Source organism: Camarhynchus parvulus, chromosome 2 (assembly GCF_901933205.1).
Source record: "Camarhynchus parvulus chromosome 2, STF_HiC, whole genome shotgun sequence".
NCBI lineage: Eukaryota > Metazoa > Chordata > Aves > Passeriformes > Thraupidae > Camarhynchus > Camarhynchus parvulus.
In genome coordinates, this window is record NC_044572.1 from 93880465 (window position 1) to 93906666 (window position 26202).

Genomic DNA, 26202 nt, shown 5'->3' on the forward strand with positions numbered 1-26202 from the left:
CCTATAAACTCTGTTCAAAATCTCAATTGCAGAACAATGCATTTTTCATATCCTACCTAAGGGATAAAATTTGAAAAGTGCATGATAAGCCTTTTCACAGCATTTCACCAGGCAAATGAAACAAAAATTTTAAACACTGGGCAACCAAGATTTGTTCACCTAACCCAGAATATCAGCCAACTTCCAGAGTCAGACTTTCAAAAATGAGATAAAGTCACATAGAAAATAGACATTACCCCTGAAATAATGGCATATATTTTACAACCATGGGTAAGGAAAAGAAAACAATTAACACACATCTGCGATAAGGCAATGAGTAGCAGACGGTTTATTCCAAATGTTAAAACATTAGCGGTGTCCAATTTCTGTGTCACGTAGTTTCTGCTGTGCAGCTGAAGAAAAACAAACCCTGAACTTCAATTAAAAAAAATAAAACAACACAGCAAAATTACTGCCTTTTTCAACAACTAGCTGAATTATATATTGTGTACTTTGTAGCATGTAAATATGAGGATCATTTGGAAAATTGAGACGCAGCAAAACCTTCCTAAAACAACACCAAAAATACGCTTTTTGCTTTTTTTCTTTTGCCTTTTTTTTAAGACCAAAATTTTGAAATAATTTGTCTTTAAAAACGTGGTATTTTGAGACCACACCATGATGTTGCACTGACATTTCACCTTTAAAAAGTGCCCAAGCAGATTCAAAAGCTTTTGAAACACAATTTATCCTCACAACTAGCAGAGGGCTTATTACCGAGAATCTAAAAGTCAGAGGATAGAATATTAACTACTGTAGAAAAGAAAACATAGTGCAGGACCTTCTGTTTGTGACAAAATTACAGAGTTAATGTTCCTGAAAGATCACTTCACCTTTTAAAGCATGATTTTTAAAAAGGTAAAATTTATAGCAATTAAAGCTAATGAAGAAATGCAGCATGAGCTGCTTATGTTCAGGAACTAATAGGTCCACTGAGCATTTCTAAGATTATTTAGCCATCAATGATAATGAATTGACATTGTCAGTGGTGTTAATGTACCAATGCTCTATAGTGCCACTAATCCGATAGCCAATCCTAGCAATTTTATCCTTTTTTATGTTGCTACTTTATTTTTTTAACCAACAAGCTACCCAGTCCTTTCAATTAAAAGAGCACAAATACAGCACAGGTTATTAACACTTTTTTCTCCTCTTCCACATATAAGATGGCATATTCATTATATGGACTATGGTTCAAACTGCTCTGGTCATTCCTCCTTCAAATCCCAATCGATTCTTCAGGACTGTTAGCTACAGTGCAAAAATGGCTTTTCCAAATAAATCAGTACTAGTATATGATTGTTAAAATATATTTTTGGTGCACATTAAGTGAAATGCGATGATTATTTAAACAAGGATATAAATCAGATTTTTGTAAGCATGGTGTATTGTGGTGTGTGTCTCTTCACCGATTCTTTTGCCATATCTAAATAGCCCAGCTCCATGTTGTTGATGCAAATTAGCAATACACAAAAATGGAAAATAAGTACCTGCCTGGCTACCAGGTATGACATGTCAGCAATATAGAGAAAGCAATCAGCTTAGGAAAGTGACTACCATTTCAATCCAAAGTTTAAATCATTCATACATCTTTTGCTCTCTCTCTCTTCCATAACTATTGTGAATCCCAGCCGAGAGTTGTGCAATTTCTGAGACAGGTTCTGTCAGACATGTCAATCCTGAAGTGATAGAATGAGTTTTTGAACAAATGAGGCACTATGCCAAATCCTAATAATTTTCATTCTATTCTCTTTTTGTAAAAGATACCGTATTTGCTGGTTTGATTTTTTTTTTTTAACTTTTCCTCTCACTATGAAATATTAAAAAAAATATTATGATTTTTCAGTTTAAGTTAAAGGGAATTGAACAAACAACCAATGTCAAGTTTGTGGACAACTTCTAAGGAAGAGAGTTTAGCCTTTGCCAAACACTTCTGTGGATCTGTAGTTTTTAACTATCTTCCATGCCAAGTTCTTGGCAATTGATAAAGCAGAGACAGCAAATAGGATTTTTAAAGCAATATAAAATACCCTACAACATTCATTTTAACTGTGCTTCCAAATAAGGAGTAGCACAAGTTATCCTACTACTGATATACAGTGGACTTAAGAATTGAGCTCATAAATTTTTATTTCTTATTTCAAGAAGTCAGCAATTAATTTTCTTAAGTGAGTAAACTCATCCAAAGTATCTCATAATGCCACATGCAAAATTATTAGAAAAACAGAGAGATGAATTAGTGAAAATCACTCGGCTGTGTCTTCAGTTGAAGATTCACTTGTCTTCTAAAATGTGTAACTCACTTTGTCCTGCAGCAGATTGGTACACTAAGGCTAAAAAACCTCCTCCTGCTGAATATTATCCCCAACATCACACCACACCATGCATGTGCGCACAGCACCATCTAATTGAACCTGTGCTCTTCTACACATTAGCCATAAGACTGCTATAGCAGGTTACATAGGTTTCCGTAAAATGTTTTTATATGATGCATATATTAGTTAATTTCTTCAGCATAATAACATTAAAATATATTTTTAATCAGAACTAAGGTATTAAAATCCAACTTTGAATGTCCTATGATGTACCATATATGCCATGGCATTTTAAAACCTTTTAAACATTTCTGCTAAATTAATTAGTTTTGCATTAAGGAGTCTCAATGCCTCCTATTAAATGCAACACATTTGAAGGACAATTAAACATTATGAACGATCCTTCTAAGGAAATAACGATTGTTAAAAGAAAAACAGGATTTTTTGGGTAACAAACAGGAACACAAGAACACATAAAAGACTTCAATTTATTTTAAAAGTCTTATGCCTGCAATATTTTAGATCCATTTGTTTGAAAAATCTGTCTTCTGTTTTGTTTTCATAAAGAATGAAAACCCTAATGGAGTCCCGAAATCTGTTAATGGTACTAAAATTATAACAGTATAGCAAAAGAAAAAACCCCACACAGTAAAGTCTATATTATATATTTTTTATGTCTTTAAATGGAATTTACAGTTCTCCCTGGCAATGTGAATGAACATCCTATAATTTAGTCAATTTACAGATTACAGGTTCAAATTGACCTTGTAGCCCATAAAATTGCTCATCTTCAGTGCAGGATTAGAAGTGGGAAAAGAATGTCATAACTGTATTTAAGGAATTTACCATAACAATGGAAAGGAGGATATGCATGCATAATTTTAGCCACTCTTGCTCACATCACAGTTTTCAATTCTGAAACAATGCATATTCTGTGCTCTCCTCCTGGTTAACCATGGTGGAGACTGTTTCAATTTACTCACCCACAGACATGACACTTGTATTCCCTCATCCCAAGGTGCCTCTTGACATGGTTTCTGGCATCTCCAAGCTGAGCTGTTGCAAAGTGGCATATCTTGCACTTGAATGGCTTTGATCCTAAGTAAAATTTAGCATAAGATATGAGTTGAATTAGAATAAAATATCACCCATGGTTAAAGAAATAAAAATTCCTGAGGAAAAATAACCTTTTTAAAACCTATCCCACATTTAACCTGTTTGAGATTTTCACCTAATAAAAAAAGTGTCTTGTACATAAATTTATAACTCCCAGGACACAGACAGTACATTCTATACATTAGTCATTAAAGTTTCCTCAAGTTCAAGATCACAGAAAATACTCTCTTAACTTTAAATCTGGTCTTTTTCCTGTCATTAAAATCCACAAAATATATTAAAATGAGCAGAAAATACAATAGATAGATGACATTTCAAAAAGATGGCAAAAGTTGTTCTATGTCTTTTCCAATGGCCAGATGCTGAAACTCAGGTAATGGTCTTAACGTGGACTGGTATTGGTTTAAACTGCAAAACATTCTCTTTTTTTAGCAAATATTTTTAAAGTAAAATAATATTACAAGTCTTCCAACTTTGAATAGATTTCACATTAGCATTGGTATTTCAGATTTGTTCTGTCACACACAGCAAATGATTCATCACCTAGCTATTGTAATGACATGCAATGTATGAATATACAGTGGATAAAATATTATGCCTTTATGACTGTTTTATGGTCAAGAATTTATGATTATTCTGCAAACCAGAAGTATTGACATTTTGGCTATTATTTATTTCAAGAACAAACTTTAATATTAAATGTCTGCTGCAGACCAAAGAACTCTGAAATTATTTCTCCAAGGAAAAAGTATCAACCTATTTCTTGTACCACATCAGTTCAGCAAAAAGTCAAATTATTTGTCCATCCTAATTAACAGTGATCATCTCTCAAGATGGAAAAACTGTCTTTTTTACTGACATAGTTAAATCTGGCACATGTCAGTCCCCAGGTTATTATGCAGCAACATCATTCTAGAAGCACTTTCCAATTTTCTGACCACTAAATCCTTAAATCAATAAATCAAAATCAGAGAGTTGCAGTTAAAAGTAAGTACAATATGGTCAAAGAGTCTCCATATTATGTTTAGTATATGTTTTGTGAAGTACTTCTTCCAATACAGTTAAGCATAATATGAAATATGTGATCTTTAATAAATATACATAAAGAGCTCTGATAAGAAAAATGTTGCACTATATCATACTTGATCAATGAACCTTTTTACTTTGCCCTTGAAAACAGAACATCCTCCAAGAATCCACTGGTGAAATTGAGGATCTTAGTAAAAAATTTTAGAGTCTTAAATTTCAATTTAATTCCCAAAAGCTAACGAAAAATGAAGCATTTAATTTTAATCTTCTAACTGAAATAAAAAAGTCAACAGTACTAAGCACAGGCAGACAAGGTTGAATATTTCACAGTTCAATGACAATGAAGCCAGATCTCTTAATACTTCCATTTCTACTGTTGGAAGTAGATGTAAAATATATTTAGCACCTCAATGGTTATAACTAGTCAGCTTTATATGTTTAAATGTCAAAAGCAGGTTCAGACTGCAGCTCACAGCAATCACATTCTATCCATCACACTGAAAAAAACCCCAGTTTATTTAAATGATCCTGATAAAACTGAATTAATCATTAATTTGGTGACATTTCAAATCAACATTGCATTCTACAAAGAGACCAGGGCAAATAAAAAATAAAACCTTATCTTTGCATTAAAAGACCACTAAAAGTTGATGTTTTAACTTATGATCTTTAGCTGGACAATTAATAACAACAAGGCCACAGGTGAAGATTTTTTTTTTTTTTTAATCTATTGGTGTTTATACTGCTCTTTTTTCTCATAGAATTCTAATACCAAGTGGATTCTATCCTATGTCCCTTAGTTTCTCTCCTACTGATTAAATTGTAAATTCGTTCCTCATTCTGTTACTGCAGGTGTCCCACAGGGCTTCCATACAAGACCTTTGCTGTTTTCCATTTACATGACTCCTTTGTGAAGAACTCGAGTTCAGACCAATCGTGACTACAGTGTGCTGACAATACAGAAATGTATTATTCTGTTGACTGCTCTCATCCAAAAATCACTGAGGCCTTGAGGGCTTTTGATTTTTTTTTTTCTCAGATCCAGAGCTGAATATCTGTTAACATCTCCATTTAAACTCCATGAAAATTCAAGTGCTGGCAGGCTCCAGTCGGTACTTATCACCTGAAACAAAAGCCGTGTATCTCCCTTTTAGGTTGCTGGTGCCAAATTTGTTCCAGTATGTTCTTGGATGGAACAACCCAAAATTTTATACTAAAAATGAAGACATTAGACTATGATTTAAATTAATGGTAAAAAAAATGTATTTACCATAAAGTTGTATGAAACAATGTAAAACATTTAACCATTTCTTAGCTATACTTATCACCAACTTCAGTGGTTCTCTTATGCTGTTCTAAACTGTGATAATACTGGATTCACATTTGGCTTTAAGTTCTCAGAAAAAAAAAGGGAAAAATGCTTTCACTATATCATCTTTTCAACCAAATGACTCAAAAAAAATAGCCAAAAAAATCCAAAAAAAGGCAAAAAATCCGCCAAACTACTTTACCCACAAGTTATGGCATGGAAAACAAATGTACATCTTCTGATGGCAGCAGGAAACAATAAGGCTGTTAACAATTGGTGGAACATCAAACCAACCAACCAACAACAAACAAAACAAAAACAGAACAACAAAAACAACAACAACAACAACAACAAAAACAACAACAAACAACAACAAAACACCACACCAAACTGAAAATAAGACTAAATTTAAGAGTTCAGGTCCGGCAGACATAAACCATTCTACCGTTTCGTAAAAAAAGAACTGAGTCCATAATCCTTGCTTTACATTAGGACAATAAAGACCCAAAGCTATAAAAAAAAATTCACTGTTGCAGCTTTAGGCCAGCCAAAGGCAACATCACCTGCACCTGCAGGCATTGCTGTGCTCGTAGCTCAGGCCCAACACAAAGTGAGCAGAACCACACGAAATGTCATCATACCATTTCCTCCTAGGTTTAGGACATGGGGAGTAATACAGCATACTTGCATTGGGCACAACTGCCACTAACTGAGAAATCTGATGAGAAAAGAAATATAGATGGTGCAGGTGATTTTTCCTCAGATGTTGATTGTTAATTAAGTTTATGGGACCTCCATCAATTGCAAACTAAAAAGTCTTCCACCTCTACTACTCCTTTTATTTTTCTTTGCACTTCCTCATTTTCACTTGTCAACATGTGATGGATTTACTTGTTAGGTCCTCTACAGAAATGCTTTCCTTTCATTTGCAATGTGAAAATCCCCTACATTATTTAATGGTATTTTGAAACATTCTTTTTCTATTAATGGAAATTATTAGTTATATCTTTATGCAACTTTCCCTTCCCTTCCCTCCACCACCTCAAATCATCACTGATTACTCAATTAAAAAAAAAGGAAAGGAGTTGGTGATGGTTACACATACATACACATGTATATAAACCTATTTATGCACATCCAGATGCTGATGAAAGAGTTTTTTAAAAGCATATAATCAGAATAATAAATGGGAAAATGTGTGGCTGTGCTTTTATGCACCTGTTGTTACCCTGGGATATGTCAGAAGCTGGAAATGGTGGACTTTGCCTCACCAATGTTACATACAGTTGCTGCAGTAGGTCATTTCCTTCTGCCACTGCTCCCAATCACCTAAACATATTTGTTTGCTATTAAACTGCATCCACTGTGATACAGATGGGAAGAAAAGGTTCTATAAGAAGAGAACCACAAACAGGAAAATACAGATTGGAAGAGAAAGCCTTCTTCCCATTAAGTATTAATAAAAGTCTCCACATTACTATTTATGTGAATAAGCAAAGCATAAGAAAACCATTTCATTTAAAGTTTCAGTGAGAAAGAGGGCAGATAAAACTCTGTTCTGTAACCCTTCTATACTTCTGCACCAAAAAATGACTTGCAAAATTAAATGTATTCTTTCGCTTTGCTTTGCATATTTAGTGCTATCCAAAATCACAGTAAAAATATACTCCATGATAAGACCTACACACAAGATGTTAAAAAGTACACTAACTTTTACTAAATGTTACAATCAATGATGTAACTTATGTAAGTAGGGTTGCTTTGTCATATATTGATAGTTACCTCACTTTCACATCCACATTAACTTGATTTTAAATGCAATTAATACATATAGTCAAGGAAGACTAATGGACTACATTCTGCACTTAACCTGGTGGACATTTTCAAATGGCACAAGTGACCAGTGCAAACCTATTTTGCATTGTAAACGACTAAATAAATCTTAATGGATTAAGAATGATCAGCTATCAACACACAAGGGAAATTAAGTGCTGAAATGCCTACATTGATTATTTTAAATTATTAGCCTTACTCTGTTCTTGAATTTGTATGCTTTTAGTGAGCTTTAACACATTTACAAGACTTATTGACTATAATTACAAGAGAATTCAAGTAATGGACACATCAATTATAAGCAACATGTCTTGACCAGACAGTTGCATAAAGAATTCTAAAGAGAGCTCCATTAGCATCCTCCCCCTTAGTTTTATTCAGTTTTATCTGCCATAAGAGGGCATATTAAGGGCTTCTACAGCTGTTCTGACCATGTGAACATGAGCATCCCTCTGAAGACTTAACACTGCATTCGAAGTTGGATATTAGCTGAAGCAATAGAGATAACTACGCTATTGACAGGACAGAAGTAATGCTGAAAGTATTAAGTATGTGAGTTATTGGTATACATGAATGCTGCAGTTACAGTAAAATACTTTGAAAGGTTTGAAATACAATGTCTCTGCTCCCCAAGATTAATTTTTAGGATTTGTTGTCCAGTCACGCCCTTGCCTTTTCATAAAAAAAACCTTACAAAACTATTTTAGGATTATGCCAGGAATTACCATTCTTTTATGCTTCTTTTTGTTACCTTTTTGTTCTCTTCCTTGTAACCATGCACTAAGTTTCAAATACTGCATGAATTTAAACTACAGCTTCCATAATAAGCCATTATTTAAAAGTACAGTAAAATAAACCTTACAGTTTTAATGAAAATATGTTCATTGAAATGTGAATTTATTATTCAAATCCACTCATAAATTCAACCATGGAGACACCACTTGTCTAAGCAGAGCTCAGTGATTTAGAAAAGCTGTCTATTTAAAATAAAGAATGTATGGCAGGTTTATAGAAACATCGCAGTGAATTTTTACATAAATTTAGAACTGCAGCTTATGCATTTTTCTACAGAAATGTTTTTATATTTTCCACTTTAAATTAAACATAAATGTGAATTTAAAGTGTGATCAGCACAGAAACTAAATCAGATGCTACATCCCTGTGCAACACATCAGCACTGCATACCACCTTCCAAGAAGGCTGACCAATTCCAACCACTATAACTTATTTCTACAAAAAATGTTGTTTCTTATTGGTATTTATTTAGGAGTGATGTAATATCAAATGTCTATTCTGAAGTATTATGTAATGCTGAAATGCTGAAAGCTTCACTTAATTGAAATGAAATACACAATTTAGATACTAAACAACTGCACAGAAGAGAAAGTTAGAAAGAACAGCTAACTAATCTCTCAAACCACCACTGCTTCATTATATAAGAACCAATCAATGGTTACAATTTAGATTAAAAGGAAGAAAATCTCTCTGTATGAAACAAAAAGCAGAAGGGTGACTGTACTTGAAATGTTCTTATATTTTCTGCCCTTTGATCACTGTATTTTCATACCCTTTTAGATAACTTTGAATTTCATCAGCGGCTTATCAGGTGATAAAAATGCCAGTTCCTAAGAAATATAAAAGGGCTTTACAAGCAGAAAAAGACCAATGGTATAATTCACTGTTTGAAAGAGACCAATTGCAATGACAGCGTTTCCATACCTGTGTGGGTACGGATGTGAGCTAGGAAGGCCATGGAATTGCTACTTCTACACATCTTCCCACAATACTTGCAGACATTGCCTTGGTTCTCTTCCCTCTCCCTGTTTATCTGCTCAGTGTCTTCAACAATGTATTTATTGACTTCCCGCAGCAGCTCTTCATGTTGCTCTTTGATGTGGAGAAACAAGCTCTGCTCTGAATCGAAGGGCTCCGTGCACTTCAAACACTTAAAGGTTGCGCCTCCTTCGGGCAGCTCCTCCACGCTCGCCTGCTCATTTCGCATGTGCCCAGCACTGGCCAAGTGCTGGTGAAGGTTGCTTTCTGTGTAAAATGATTTTCCACAGAGTAAGCAATGAAAATGCTTTTCTTTTGAAGGATGTTTCATGGCTATGTGAACATTTAGTCCGCTCAAACCATCTGCTAGAAAACCACAGTCATCGCAGCGAATACGTGTCGATTCCCCAAGGGAAATTCCTTCTGACTTCTTCTTTTTCCCACCACTTGTTGAAGTGTCTGCTGTCACTGTGAGCTCACTAGCTTTCACTGCCCCTGACATCTGTCCTTCTGCAGAATGGTCAGTGGCCTCCCCATCTTGATGACTTTTTAACCTCACTATAGAAGAATCAAACTTGCCAACATTCTGCATTGCCTTTCCTTTATCATCAGCACTGATAACTGTTCCTAAAGCCTCATTACTACTTTCTTGCGTGCCCTCAGCTGTTGAGCCATCTGCCTCCCAAACATTGTTATTTATAGTTACTTCAGCTTCACGTTGTGCTTCCATAAGGGCTTCTTCCTCCTCCCCAGTAGGATCCTCTCTGAAACTTCTGTTACCATCTAAACTATGTCTATTTTGTACTGCTTCTCCAGTGTTTCCAGCAAAATTTGACTGCTCTACTGCACTACTTGTTTCTGGAAGACTTAGCATAAGTGGGTTATTTTTCTTCAGTGATTTTTTTGTGAGACTGTCTTTGTCTCTACACTCTGCTTCTGGGTTTTCACTACTTTCTTCCAAGCTCTCCACATCTTTTTCTGAATTGCAGTTTGTGTGGCTTGATCTATTTTGATTTTCTGCAGTGCAGTCATCATCTGAGTTGAGCAGCTCCTGACCATGCTTACTTTTCTGCATCTCACGAGTACCTGTTTCTTTAACTGATACTTCCTTGACAAGTTCAACAACTTTATCTTTCTGAGGAGTTTGCTGGAATCCTTCACAATAAGGGTTTTCTCCTCCATTTGTAGACTCCTTATCAAGTTCATGTCCTACTGCATTTATGGAATTGACACCTTTAGAGATTCCTGGAGATGTATTTTCATTTAAGGCAGTACACTCAGTAAAGCTTTTATTCATATGATCACCTTCTGATGCATCATTGGCACACTTTGTTTCATCTAAATTAAATTTTGATTCTCCTGCTCTGTGATGGTGCTCCTCTTGAGGCAAAGCAGTGCCTTCTTCAGTGGTATGTGCTGCATTTGCTTCCTCCACAGAAGAAGAACAAACATAAGATTCTCTTCTAATTTTGTGTTTCTCTGTTGCTGCATGCCTTATCATCTCTCTGCGAGTAACAGCATAGTAGTCACAAGCCATGCAGTAGAATTCAAATTGTTTTGTATGTTTTCGCTTCACATGAAGCTCTAAAGAAGCAGCAGAATGAGCAATGAAGCTGCAGTGTACACACTTGTTGTCATTTGCACCCATGGCTCTCCTCTGGAAGCTTGGGTCACAGTCTTGAGCAACCCTCGCTGGTTCCAGCAACAAATGTTGGTTTATATTCATTGGATTCCTTCCAGGCTGCGTATCTGGTAGCTTACTGGCATTTGTAGCTTTTAACTCAGCATCTCCTCGCTCAACTTCCTGATTGTCTAAGACAGAATTTTCCAAATCAGATGACTGGCCACCATCCTCAACATGTTCAGGTAAGGCAGTCATGGGGCTGTTAATCTTTTTGCTCATGGATTCAAAATTACCTCCTTCAGGGCTAACGATGATCTCTGAGTTCTGTTTTCCACATCCTTCTATTTCAACACGGCTTTTGTGTTTTTTGGTTGCACAGTGACGTTCCATATCTCCTTTGGTGACAGTGTAGTAATTGCAAACCTTACACAAATAGCTGTACTGATGACTGTGCTTTCGCCTGATGTGAACAGTCAAATTCGTAACGCTGGAGGCCAAAAGGCCACAATGGGTACATGTCCTAGAAATAGTACCTTTAGGCTTCCCTCCTCTGGATGCATCAGCTAAAACCAACTCATTTTCACCAATCCTTTGCTCAAGTAGAACAAATTCCTTATTTCTCGATAAGTCTTCCACAGAAGAGGATGAAACATCTATAATTTCTTTATCCAACTCTGCACTTCCACTCCCAGCAATGGAAGTATCCACCACTGATTTAATGCCGCCAATACCAACGCAAACCTTTACAATACATTCTTCAAAACGTAGTCCAATGTTGTTTTTCCTGGCATTTTCAAGATGTTTGCTTCTTTTGATATGTTTCTCCATTCCTTCCTTACTCAGTGAGTAGAGATTACACGCTTTGCAAAGGAAGTGATACTCTTGTGCATGTCGGAGTTTTATGTGTCTTGTAAGAACTGTGGAAGATCTTGTCTTATAAAAACACTTTTTACATTGAAATTGGGTTTTACTCAGAACAGAATGCTTTAGTTCATTTCTGTGATTTATGAAGGAAGAGTCTGGAGTTTTTGCTTGCATTGACACTTCAATTTCCTTTGCAAGTCTTTGGCTATTGTTCGATACTGAGTCACTGTAAGGTACCCCTTGCAAGGTCTGATCACTGTTACTCAATGGAGCAGCTTGCTGAAATAATGAACCATCATGTTTCTCATTTTTTTGATGATTTATCAGCTCTTCTTCCAATTTAAAAAAAAGAACGCAAGCTGGACAACTATGGGACATTTTGTGCACTTCACTCATATGGCTTTGAAGGCTGTCCACGTTCAAGCTGGTAAACGAACAGAGCTGACAATTAAAGCTACAACCACCCATCTGGTGTTTACTCTCTTGACAGTGTTGCTTCATGTCTTCCCTGACTCCAGAGGAATAGCTACACATCTGACAATGAAACTGGATCCTTTTTGTATGAAGCTTTGCAATATGAGTTTCCAAATTTTCTTGGTCGTGAAAAACATGACCACAATCCATGCAAGTATGAAGAGCACCATCATCAGCAATAAGTTTAACTTCAGAATCTTTAGCACCTGCAGTGCTAGAAGAAGGGGTATTTGGCTTATGTTCAGTAAGATCTTGTATTTCTGCAGCAGTATTGCAATTACTTTCAGCATCTGTTTCTAGTTCTGTATAAGACACAGGGCTTGATTCACCATGTTTAAGCTGTGTGCTGGAGATAGGCTTTTCATGTACTCTCCGAGTTTCAGATTTGGGTCTCTTACTATTCCCCAACAACCTGTATCTTCTTCTAACCTGCCTTTTTAATCTAGAAGACCTACTCTGTCCAAATGAAGACCTTAACAAGAAAACATTTCTTTTGTGTTTCAGTTTATCAAATCTCCTTGTCCTGTGTAAACTATTAAGTAGCTTTTTGGTAGTTGGAAGAGATTCTGTTTTCTGCAAAATATTTTCTGATGGTCCCGGTATTCCTAGTTTTTCAGTTTGAATTTTATCATTTCCTTCTGTACCAGAAGAAAGCGACATTTCTTCTGTCATAGTATCTGCTTTTTCAGTGGGAGTATTTGAAGATGCTATCATTTCAACAACTTCACTGCCACAATTTTGTTTAGATAAGCTTACTTTTGAGCCTTTCAGTGCACTGCAAATACTTAATTCTTTTGCATCAGCAGTTCTTGCCCTTAATTTATTGGTCCCAGGTTTTGCCCTGACATTCCTCTCTTTGGTTGCAGTAGATTGCTGGTTTTTAAAGGATTTTTTTGTCAATATCCGTACAAATCCTCCCCGTGCAGCAAGATTTTGGCGTCGAAGGTGAGTCTTGCCAAGGAAATGAGAATTTAGGAGACTCTCTTCAGCACTCTGAAAACCACAAAGATCACAAGAAAATATCTTGGGTTTCTCACGATCTCGCTTAACATGCATATGTGACGTTGAACTACACTCACCTATGCAACTACAGTGAGGCTGTGTTTGCTCTTTGGATAGCTTAGAGAGGCTTTCTTGTTTATGTTTTTCCTTATCAGAGCAGGAAGGTAAACACTGATCACTCATTTTGCCTTTAGGGTCTTTGTCTATGTTTCCAGCTGTACAGACAACACTGATTTCTTCTGAAGAATATAATTTATCAGAAACAGCAGCTGACACATCTTGTGAATGTTTATTTTCCTTGTGAATTTTCAATATGGCATCATCAGCAGCACATCTGAGATCGTATCGTAGGCACAGGATATCTGAATTAAATATGTCACTATCAGGACCACTGGTGACTCCTTCCTTTTTTACAGTTCCAGGTATTGTACCATATGATTCTCCAGCTAAAACTTTTTGCAATTTCCTTCCAGTATCTTTCATGTCTTCTGAAGAACTCAGCTTTCTTTTCCTGGAGACATTTTCAGGTTTCTCTGCTTCAACAGCGTCCAGGTTTGTTGATTCTAAACATGCTGTTTTGTTTGTGCCATTCTCTTTTTCTTTCTTTTCGAGGTCCCTGAACACTTCATCTGATGTAAGCCTTGTTTTCTGCTGAGATGAAGAGTCACATCCAGCATTTTCTTCTGATGTACTTCTGGGGGATTCTTCTGTCAACTCAACTTGTAAATTCTCATCAACATCATCTCTCTTCTTATTTTCCTCCACATCCATTCTTAATAGTGCTATTACCAATTAAAGATCATTTGGTTTAGCACCTACAAAACAAAAGAGTTACTGTTAGTCTTTTATGCAACGTTAAAGGTTAAAATAATCAAATTTTAAAACTCTCATGCAATATAGAAAATTTAAATCATGGCAGGAAGAAAGACACAATGAAAGATATAAGGTGATAGTTTCACCATCGTATCTATACCACCATCTAGTTACAGAGCTCTCACTGTAATGATCACCATGTGAGCAAACACTTAGATCCCATAGTTTTTATGTAATCAAGTAAACTTCTACATGCTTTAGACTTGGACAGGCAAACATGACCTTTGTTTCTGGAAGTATATTTGGGACACAAAATACTAATGGCTTTCAGGGAACTGGTCATGGAATATTTTACTTTTCCTGAGCTAGAAAATCAGCTTCCCAAATATAAAAGTTCACAGGAAAAATAATCATGACTGCAACAACAAGCAAAACAAAGCCAGCATAAATATGTTGGCTTTGTTAAATATTTTAAGTATGCAGCTTGCTTTCCTTCCTCTGCTTAGACTACCTGCTAAAGAGAAAGAGGAAAAACACAAATAGAACCATGTTCTAAAAGAATATGCTGCAAGTATAGCTTCCCATCATTCCTAAAATATCCTCTAAAACATCATTTCCTAATTGGAGAGGAGGGAAGAAACAAAAAGTCATGAAATTACAGTGCAGAGAAGGACAGTACCTTTGAGACCCAGCACAAACTTTAACCATTCAAATCCAGTTACCAGAAGCTTTTGCTCAACTGCCCAGTGTGACCCTCCTGCTCCCAAGAAGATGCTGCCACTAGAAAACTGATGCTACCAACACAGTTTATAAGAGGGATGGGGATGGGAAATCAAATCTTGACATTTATTACCTTTTCATTTTGATATGAAGCAACTGAGAATTGAAAATGCATTTCATTTTAACAGATGATTAAATACTAAATGTTTATCTATGTGCTTTACACTATGATTTAAACATCAATTTGCTGCAGATCCAAGTATTCAGTTTTTTGTTCAGTTACCCATTGAATGAGGCCATGACCACAATTGCAAGTACTTCCTGACAAGATTAAGTAATTGCAATGTTGATACAGATAACATAGGGTACAAAAAGCTATTCAAGTACATGGTAAAAAAAAATAATTATGCTTAAATTTGAGGACAAAGTAGAAAAGTATTAAACTGAGAAAATAAATTCAAATCAGTTGGACTTATTACCCATGGAAGTAAAAACGTGTTTTCTTCTTAAGAATAATTTGTGGAAAGCCCCTAGGGAATTGAGTGTACATTAGTCTCATACATTGAACAGTTTTTCAACTATAGGTCTCTCATTGAGCTGAAGCACTGGCCAAACCTATACCAAGCTAGTTATACCTAAATAACAAGGTAATAACCACTTGTAGATCACAATATTGTCCCCTAAATATGGCTTTCTGATTCTTATGCTCTACTGGTTTTGTTTCTTCATAAAACCATGATGGAAACTTATCACAATTAGAAAGAAAACAGTCAGGCCTATATTCTCACTGGTATAAGTCAGCACACTGTTAGTACGTTCAAAAACACTACAGCAATTAATAGCAGGACCAGATGAAGCCTTTGAAGTGCAAGCTTACCCAGAAAAGGTTATAAGCATAGGTTATATCTGTTTGGATACAGAAGAAAAAGATCAGATGAAAATGATGTGGTTTAACTGCAGTACAGCTTTATTTATATAATGCAAAATATCAAGTTACTTCAGTACCAAGTGTCACAAGTCCATCCTTAAAACAAGCAACTGTGGGTTCTTTGCCTTGCTGCACCTCCACAGCAGGTTCCCAGCCCACCACCAATTGTGGGAAGAGCACCAATTGTGGGAACAGCCTGGGAAAAAGTAGCAGCTTTTCCTTTGCTGTACAAAACATTTTGCAATTTCGAACCAATTCTCCATCTTCTTTATAGGATACCTCCCTGTCAAACCATAAGATTTACCAGAAAACTTGTCCAGCAGTGAACTAATACTGGCATTGAACATTTCCACTATCAAAAGTTGTACTGGGATAATTAGAAGTTTCTCCATCAACAAAAATGTTGCCTTTTCTGCCACTCCCTCAGATATTCAGCTCACCTCCACTGGCCACTCGCTCACCTAAAAGAGATGTTTGATTATCTGCACACAGCCTCTGCAGTTTTATCCACATTTCTCAGCATTTGCTCAGTAACTCTCCAACAGAAGTTCATCCTGCTCTGTGCCCAGATTGCAATCCCAGTTCTGGTGTCCAAGCTTCTCTCCCACTCAACTGCACCAGTTATGGATTTTTCTAGTGTTTAGGAAAAAAATGTATTTTCTCTATTTTATCTTTGTAAGCTGTTTGTAGTAAGAACTACAAACTAGCTGCTTAGAAAAGTGAAAAATACAAAACATAAACCCCATATGTACTACCAATAACCTCAGTATGAAATTAAAATCACATGTGTAACACAAATATGCTAAGATGCCTTACACCCCAGACTTCTTGCCTAATTCCTTATCTCTGCTGTCACTTCATGACAAACATCTAGCATGCAGACTGGGACTGCCCTCTGTTCCATTTACAGGCAGTTCTCCTAATGAAGTCAACAGCCTCTCACCTACCCCCACAAGCAGCAAGCATTATCAAGGCAATTTCTCTCCAGCTGCACAGCAGGCTACCTGTGGCAAGGTATGGTATTGATACACCTTTACCAATTTCATCACTACCACACATCAAAGTTTCCATGAAAATAGTCTACCCCTGCACACCCTTCCCAAAGTTACATTTTCCTCCATCCCACTTCCATATAACCTGTTATATATAAATATCACTACATGGGAGTCTGCACCTGCATGAAACCAAAATCCAGAAAGTATTCTCTGTGAAAGAAAGCAACAATGATGCAGTTACTGCCGTTTCCCTAAAACTGACCCTATATTAATTAATCTAAGGAATTAAATAGCCTCCAATTTCTTTTACCTCTCTCTTAAAGTCGCCTGTAGGACAAGAGTGCATCTTCTGATATGCACTTAATGGCTACTATCACTACTTTTTGCTGGTACCATGACCAGCAATTTGTTGAGCTCTGCTCAGTTCTCACATCTCACACAAGACCTGGAGCACTGGACCAAGTCTTCTGCTCCTTCCTGCTACAGCCTTTGCTCAGATCACACTGCCATGCCTCTAACACAATTTCAGTAGCACATAGCTCAGCCTCCCTGATGGCAGGCTAGTGCCTCACGCCCAAATGCAGCTGTGGGCTCCTTCCTGCATGGATATATTGCAGGAATGGCTACCACTACTCAGGCATTCAGCACACCATTAGCTGGCTCTAGACAAAAAGAGCCTGTAGTGCTTCCTCTGCTGTAAGCTTCTCTCCCAAAAGCTCTCTCCCAGATTTGTCACCAGGTACTAGGACAATGGGGAAGAGCACAAGCTGATCATAAATCTGAGAGGTCCTAATCCTCTGTCTACCTAAACCAACTCACTTCTGCTCTCAACAAAGCTATCACACTAATTAAGGGCCATTCTGCAGTTGGTATTGTAATATAGAAGAATCAGTGCATTGGAGGAGGCATCAACAGCACTCAAAGTTTGGACACTCCCAGTGACCACACAAGGTCAAACAGGTTTCTTTTTGCAAAATTAATCTTGGATCAAACCTTAGTCTGGCACAGGGATCATCATCACAAGCAAATTAGCATCTGGAATTTTATTAGCCTAATCAAAGAACACACTCTAGATGTAACAAGTAACCCTCTGAAGCCACGGCACCTTAAGCATATGCTTAAATCTAACTCCTACTTGTGTGATTAAGTAAGCCTTTTGATAGCAACGTAATGCTGCCAAACTCGTACAGCAGTATGAATGGGGAAGATCACCTCTTGAACCACCTTATTCATGGACCAACAAGACTAAAATCAATGCAAGATGTAAACTTTCTTGTGTTTCCTGCTACCTTCATCTTTTAAAGTATCATCTGGAAACATTTTTACAAGTAACAAGTGCTTAAAATGTAACAATACGTAACCACTTCAAGTATTCCATAAATAAACCAAAATGTATTTATATAGGCTCCAGGACTTCGCCAATGGTAATGCCAGGTACAGCAGAAAACTGCACCACAGGATCAATCCCAAGCTAAGCAGACAGTAGTCAAATCCTTGTATTTCCATAGTTTAAAAGCTGTTTCTGTCAAACAGTGCTCTCTTAATATCATATTCGATGTTCAAAATGAAGCTGTTCTAACTCAAAAGTAGGTTGACTTTTGGTAACATAAATCTTTTGTTAATGTTCATATAAATCAAGTATAGCTGAACAGATCCTTAAAGGATATGACCAAAAATTAATTTGCCACATTAGCTTCAGGTTAACAAATTCTTCTGCTTGGAGACAGTCATACATTACCTAATGCATTTTAAGGTTCTTTGCAGCACAGTGCTGTACCTGAGTTTTGGAAAGAAACTTATTGTGGCCTCAAAATTTTTGCTCAAAAAAAGCTGAGCTCAATAGATCTATTGTAAATAGGTGCTCAAACACAGTGTTTTTCTTCAATAATTCTCTAAATATCTGAAAGAAGTAAACATGTTTTTAAGATCTGCAAAAGCAGCATGTTTGTTACACACATTACATCTGCACAGCCCAACTACCCAAGTTCTTACAGAATGTATAAGACACACATTTTTAAATTGCAAGGGCATAATACATAGTATTTTGGCTATATCACATAAACCAATATAGCTAAAGATTCTCCCCTTTCATCTATTGGGATTTCCAAATCATCAGAATCGTGAAGTTTTTGTTTCGATATTTAAACTAATTTAAAAGACATCCCACAATCACAATTCAGCACCATCTCACTATCTGTAAAGTAGAAAATTCATACCAAAAAAAGAGAAAAATAGCACTTCTTGAGCAGCCACCACCATTTTTTACCCGATAACAACTCACTTTCGTATTCTTCGTACAAAGCTTTTTTGTATATTGACATAGTGTCTGCTACAGTTCTATACACAAGCATAAGTCATTTGCGGACAGAAGCTGTTTTCTTTGATGAAAATAGAGAACATTGGATTTGAGTGTTCTAATTTTTTACCACTGGTCCAAAAAACAGTATATAATGTCTTACTATGCCAAAAGGTGGAGACAGTGCAGTCAAGCTTTCCAGTGTAAGATCTGCACTGCTCTAATCCTCAGATGAAACTTAAAAAGTAGTAATCTTAAATTAATTTCAAAAGGACAACTAATTTAGCAATGATTGATAAACCTGTAGTAAACTTCAAAATTACTTAATCTGGTGGTCAATACAATTTTATTTACTTCTCTTTTTGGTCATATGCCAAGAGAAGGCATAGGGATGTTTACAGAAGAACACAAAAAACCAGTTTATTTACAAGTACTAACTTTACTGTTTTTTTATGCTAATCCTGGCATTAGAATTTCCAGAGCACTTCTCAGTCACAGTACTATTGTCTCCAAGTATTCAATGTCCAATCTGCAGCATTTGTAAAGGATGCGACATATGGAAAACAGTTTCACTTTTTTTCCTGTAAAAATTCCCCTTTTCAGACAATTAGTACTTTCAATGAAATCATGGATTCAATGAAGCAAAATCATTTTAATGAGCTCCTTAAATAGTCTGCACAAAACTGCATGTTAACAATTCATCTCAACATACGACCTTTGTGTCAAACAAGCATCTTCTCAGGGGCACAACATCCTTCCTAAATCAAATCATATGTCTGTCTTATGGCCTTACAAAGTTACCTCACTTCCTTCTGAAAGACTAATCCAAGCTAACAGTCTCCTCAATAATGGAATACAGGAGACAATACGGTTGTCAACTGAAATTGAACAAAGATCACCTTTCTTTTGAGGAAAATTTTATGCTATCCATTGCAAACATTTGTTTTCCCTTGCAGCTCAAAAATGCTGGACTTCGAGCATTGCATTATGAGCCTGTTCTTCACATAAAGCCACCACTTTCCTAGGACATGAAAATCTCCACAGGAGACTTCCAAATAAGCTGCAGATTATTAATTAGCTTCCAAGACTAAAGATTTTGAAATTTCCACACAGATCTATCCAGAATAGTTCAAGTGACAAAATGAAAAGCCCTCTGATAGTCATTCCCTGCATACCACTGAAAATGGGGAGTTAGCTGCACCCATTCATTTAATTTTCTCACAGTCATCAGAAAAAATTGTAACAACATCATAGGGAAACGCACCTGCAATACTACCCACATCCTGCTTGCTTCTGCTTCCAGGTGGGCAGAAACTGGCAACACAAAGGCTCCCTAGTTCAACATCCACTCATTTCAGAAAGAGCCAAATACTGCTAAATGCAGCAGGGACCACTGATTAGATCAGCTTTGAAGAGGACGTCAAAAAAGACACACACAGATTTCAAGTGCATGCACATTCATTTCAAGTGCAGTCAGAATCAACAGGAATGTACGTGCAAGACAGAGAATCAGAGGAAATGCACTAGTATCTCCTAAAATTGTTATATAACCTCCAGATTTTCAATTTTTGAAAATTTAAGGTCTGTATATTTTGTATTTTAAAATCAAAGAATTCTGTTTGCAGAGCAACGCATACATGTAACAATAGCAATAAAAACGTTCAATAGAAACTTCTGAGGATCCAAGAAAGACTGCATTCATATAGCACTGTGATATTTATGGATGAAAAGCCCTTTTTAAGTATTCGCAAAACACTTCTTTTTAGAGAGTTTATCAGATCCAGGAAAGAAATTTCTAGGAAAGAAATACCATTTTCCACATACACTAGTAAGTTCTGTGGTTTGTGGGAATTCTCTAAATTACATGCTTTCGTGCAAGATACAATTCTCGCCAAGTACACCAATTAAAAGTAGAGAGAAGCAAAAAGTAAAATGCAATTTGAATCCCTTTGTACTGTTGGCTGTAGTATCCTCTTAAGTACAGTGCACCACACTGGAATTCACCAGAGAAGTACACAGGCACTATCACAGACACCTGACAAAAATGTGGGAAGTCTTAAATTTTTCCTGAACTTTGGCAGCCAAAGATAAAAGCAAGTTGTAATGGCTTCTACTCGTAAATTGGCTCTTGTAAATTTTATCCTAGAGACCTGGTCCTAAGAAGCCCTATTTTCTCCTGTAAAAACATAAGGAATATGAATTCCCTAGAAGACTACTCTAGTGTTTAACATTTGTGAAGACTTACTAAATTTCCATCAACCTTTGCTCAAAACTAAATGCAAAAGACAAAAAAGGATGGCTTTGTTGGCCTCTTGCTTAAAACTACCATTTCATACAGAAAGCAACAAGAAGCCTCTACCATCACAGTCTGGGACACATTTGTCATCTAATGCTACTGTATTTACTGTAATCAGTTAAATTACCAAGAGAAGAATGCATGCAGTAATCAGTGTATTTATGGCCATGCTTCTCACTCTTGTGCACCCCGTTTGCCTTATCTGCTGCCTCTTCAAGAAGCTCAGCTGAAAAGAGCTGCACAAATTTTTGGCTAAACAGGTAACATAAAGACTTTGGATTGTTTGTGTGATAGGTTAACAAAATTTCCAGAAAATACGAAGTGTACATATGCTTCCAAAGAAAAGGGGACGTTAATAAAAATAAAAGCATTCTGATGACCCCTGGTGGCCACTACATACAAGGAAGTAATTGCATTCCATCTGAGAAAAGCAGATCAAACAGAAGAAAAGTCTTACATGTTCTATTGGTAGGCATATCTAAAGAAATGACATCTGATGTTATTCAATTAAAATATTTATTAGAATGTACATATTTACATGTCTATCTATATCAAATTACTGTGTTACAGTAGACATAGATACTCAAAAATTTAACAATTAGAAACAAATCCTCTTCTCTTCAATGAAATAGAAGTGAGCATACTGGAAGTATTTCAGCTCAATCCTACAAGCCATACAAAATGGACTTTTTTTCAGTTTTGATTTTCTAGCTGGGTTGCTCACATAAAACACAGGGTGTTGGGGAGAAGCAGAGTGGAAGCATGGAGCTGCCCTCACCAGGGTGCACTCAGAAGGGCTCTGTGTAATAGATGATGTCCCAAATGCCTCCAGCACAGGCAGTTCTCCAGCACACTTTAGGAAAGCAAACAAATCAGCCTCTCCTTCTTTATATTTATATCTTTATATTGGACTTCTACAAAAAAGTCAATATCCGTCATTAGGAATCAGTGTAAAAAGGTGATAGCTGTACACGGACCTCAGCTATGGAGAGGGTAAACCCTTAACATGCAGAAGAAAAGCTGCATGGCAAATCACACCTTTTCTCTTTAATGCTTTCCTGTAAAACATGCAAGCAATCACAACAGTGCTGCCATGTCCTCTGCAGCACAGAGAGGGATTTTTCCCCCAATAACTTAGATGATCATGACTGTGACTGAAACCATGCATAGCTATGAAAGCCTGGCTTCCTCCAGAAGTAACTGTTACATGTGTTCAGCTGAACAAACCCATGCTTCAGCTAGAGCCACTGCAGAACCTTTAATGCTATGTAGTTCTGTACTGAGAACAGTCCAGGGGTTCCAACTGACCTTTATCCTAATTTCCATCTGTGACACATCTGTCTGTGTCAGGAGACAGAAACCAATACAAGACAGCAATGGGAGGCATGCCAGTGTGACCGTGGCAATGGGAGTCCAAGCACCGGCAATATGGGATGATACAAAAATTATTGTTGTGTCTATGATAGGAGTCAAGGGATACTACTATGGCATACCATGGAGTCTTATCCTTTCCCCACCCTCAAACCCTTCACTAGAAGCCATGTAGCTACAAAAGCCTCCTGCACTTCAGCTGAGGAACAAAAAGAGGCTGAAGGCCAAGCAGGCTCCCACTTCTCCTCAGCAAAACACACTCTTGGTCAGCAGGTGGAGAATGAAGGTGAGTGAGGGAGAAGGCACGGCTATCCCAGAGAGAGGGGCCAGAGGATGCCAGAGCAGCTTCCACCTGCTATTGTAGCCCATATGATGAAACCACAGAATGGGTCCTAGGTAGATAGAACTGAAGGAGGGAAGGGATTGATGACAAGGAACATCCTCTTGCTGATAGCACCGTCACTTATAAAATAAAACCCCCATTTATTAACCCAAAGCATTCACACTTACTGATAGTTTGGCAACAAATACCATGAAGGTTTCAAAGCTCCTGCTTGTTAACAGTATCCATTTCCCTCCATGAGTATTTGTTTCAATACAACAAATTTGGTGCATGCATAAATCCGTGAAACTCAGCTCTCTTCCAGAACCAGCAATATGCCTAAGCATTCACTGTGCACAGTGATTTGTGTGAGGCACACATGTTAAACTGCATTCCTGAAAAAGGAATCACCTGACAACATTTTCATCTCCCCTGCAGGAGTGGAGCATGGTATGTAGCAACAGGGAAGAGTTGCACTAGCGACCACTTCCCTAATACCTACAAAAATTATGAAGCTTCATTCTGCTTTAAGAGCTGCACCTTGCTAACTGGTATCTTAAGTGTACAAAACCCTTTCTCTATTTCAAACCACACTGTTTAACAGCTACGCAAGACTGCAACACATTTCCTTCTGTTGTTGGTTTATCAAATCAAACTCCAATCTCCAGTCAGCACCACCATATCAAACATGGGAAATATCAGCAGTGGACCCCAAGGTGTGCAGAGTCTCTCCCTCTCACCAGAACCCAGCAGCCACACAGAGCCACTGCTAACCCCACTATCATCTGGTGTGATCAGGGTGGTACCACAGCCCTCCTCCTCCATAGACTAGGAAGATGTACCTGGTCAACGTGGTGGCCCCAGGCATGACCTTTTGCTCCCCAAGGCATTCCTGGACAGGGAGTGCAGATGCTGCTGGACCCTGCCCAGACACAGTTCCTGGGCATCACAGGAAGTCACAGAAGGACCTTGCAGTGCTTGGCTTGACCTTGCAGAGACTCTGTCTTTCCTCAATACATCATCACTCTTTCTCTCAGGGATGCTTTAGGAGAGTGTTATTACTAAAAATGCTACTAATTCCCTGAAAAACACCAAGTTGAAATCAATCCCACAAACTTTCCCAAGATCAATAGGTTTTAATGAACAGAGAAAACATACACAGTAGCAACCGCGGGCAAGTACCAGGAGACCAAGCTAGAGTAATAAATTGCACCTGCTCCAACACTTTCCTGGCAGGAAAAAATTGACATATCACTAAGCAGGCTGTTGCTCAGCTCAAACACCCAAAGGATCTGAGGGACCACAAGATGGGTGACCCATGTGGTGACTTACCACAGCAAAGCACAGCCAGGACACAATGCCAGATCTGCCCCCTACAGAACGGCAGAGTTGGCAGCTCTTAGTTGATGGAGCAGCCCAGACCAGAGTCAGTCCCTCTGACTGCAGCCAAGGGGCTGCCTCCTAAAGGGTCCTGGTACAGCCTGTTTATCTCTCAGACAGTAAAAAGAATATTTAGTCACCTGGTTCAGTCATCAACAGTCATTTTTCTAGTGTTCATCTTGGGAAAAACTTCTACAAGTTAACTCTTTTCCTAGCTGTTATCATCAATGGAAAAGAGACAACAGTGTCAAACTAAACCTTACTGTTAACAGAGCAGAAATGTTGGTTTATGTCTTTTACAGTGAAACCTAACATTAAGTGTGCTGTTCCATCATGAATTTTCTAGAAGACTTGAGCATCACATCCTATCTTTCCCCAAGAGCTATCATACAGACTTTCGCTTTCTAGTAAATTCCATGAGTATTTGATAATCAAATGCAACTTCTGTTTTGTCAACTAAGCAGCCTTTCTCATCCTAAAGCACCAAATTCTTTTTACATGAAACAGGAAAGGAATTCACTTCCAACAGTGACCCTGCAATTCCATTTTACAATTTAAAATACAATTCCATTTTACAATTTAAAATTTTGGAGCAAATCCACCACTTTCCCAGGATTTAATATCTGATATTATTTCCATATACTAAACAATACAGAAAATTTCCCTGGTTGAACCCCTGTAACAGCACAAATCATAGCAATGTAAATATGCAAAGGATCTTATTACAACCATTACACTCTTCTCATCAATCTCATTCCGTACTACTGTGTTAAGGACATCTAAGTATTATTGGGTGCATGTACAATGGAAAAAATAAATTATTACCCCTTTTAATGAATCTCTCCCAAAATTTTCCCTCTCCCCAAATCATAGAATTGTTTAGGTTGGGAAAGACCATGTTCATTAGGTCGAACTGTTAACCCAGCACTGCCAAGTTCACCACTAAACCATGTCAAGTGCCACATCCACATGTCTTTTAAATACCTCCAAGGATGCTAAGCTCCACCCTTTCCATGGGGAGCCTGTTTCAGGGCCTGAGAATCCTTTCAGTAAAGGCATTTTTTGTAAATCCAATCTAAACCCCCCCCAGTGCAACTTGATGCCATTTCCACTTGTCCTGTCACTTGTTACTTGGGAGAACAGACCAACCCCCATCTGGCCACAACTTCCTCTCAGGTACTTATAGAGAGTGTTAAGGTCTCCCCTGAGTCTCTTTTTCTCAGGCTACACAACCCCAGCTCCTCATAAGACTTGTACTCCAGACCCTTCACCAGCTCCACTGCCCTTCTCTGGACACACTCCAGCACCTCAATGTCTTTGTTGATGTGAGTGGACCAAACCTGAACACAGATTCAACGTGCAGCCTCAGCAGTGCCGAGTACAGGAGGACAATCCCTGCCCTGCTCCTGCTGGCCAAGCTATTCCCCACACAGGCCAGGAAGCCCTTGGCCTCCTTGGCCAGCTGGGCACACTCTGGCTCTTGTTCAGCCACTGTCCATCAGCACTCCCAGGTCATTTCCACCAGCAGCTTTCCAGCCACTCTGCCCCCCAGCCTGTAGTGCTGCCTGGGGTTCTTCATGACCCAAGAGCAGGACCCAGCACTTGGCCTTGTTGAACCTCACAAAATGGCCACAACCCATTGATCCACAGCCTGTCCAGATCCCTCTGCAGAGCCTTCCTGCCCTCCACCAGATCAACACTCC

The 26202-nt window shown here is 37.7% G+C and overlaps 1 protein-coding gene across 4 annotated transcripts in view; it reads right to left on the reverse strand.

Annotated features, from left to right (window-relative positions):
- The window catches only part of ZNF407 (zinc finger protein 407), a 334309-nt gene that overhangs the window by 293741 nt on the left and 14366 nt on the right, over positions 1-26202 (reverse strand). For all 4 annotated transcript variants that reach the window (XM_030971008.1, XM_030971009.1, XM_030971006.1 and 1 more), the window contains exons 2-3: positions 9361-14193; positions 3338-3452 (exon numbers count right to left, since the gene is read on the reverse strand). In XM_030971008.1, coding sequence (XP_030826868.1) covers positions 3338-3452; positions 9361-14149 — 4904 coding nt within the window. In that variant the 5' untranslated portion in view covers positions 14150-14193. The remainder of the gene's footprint in view (positions 1-3337; positions 3453-9360; positions 14194-26202) is intronic.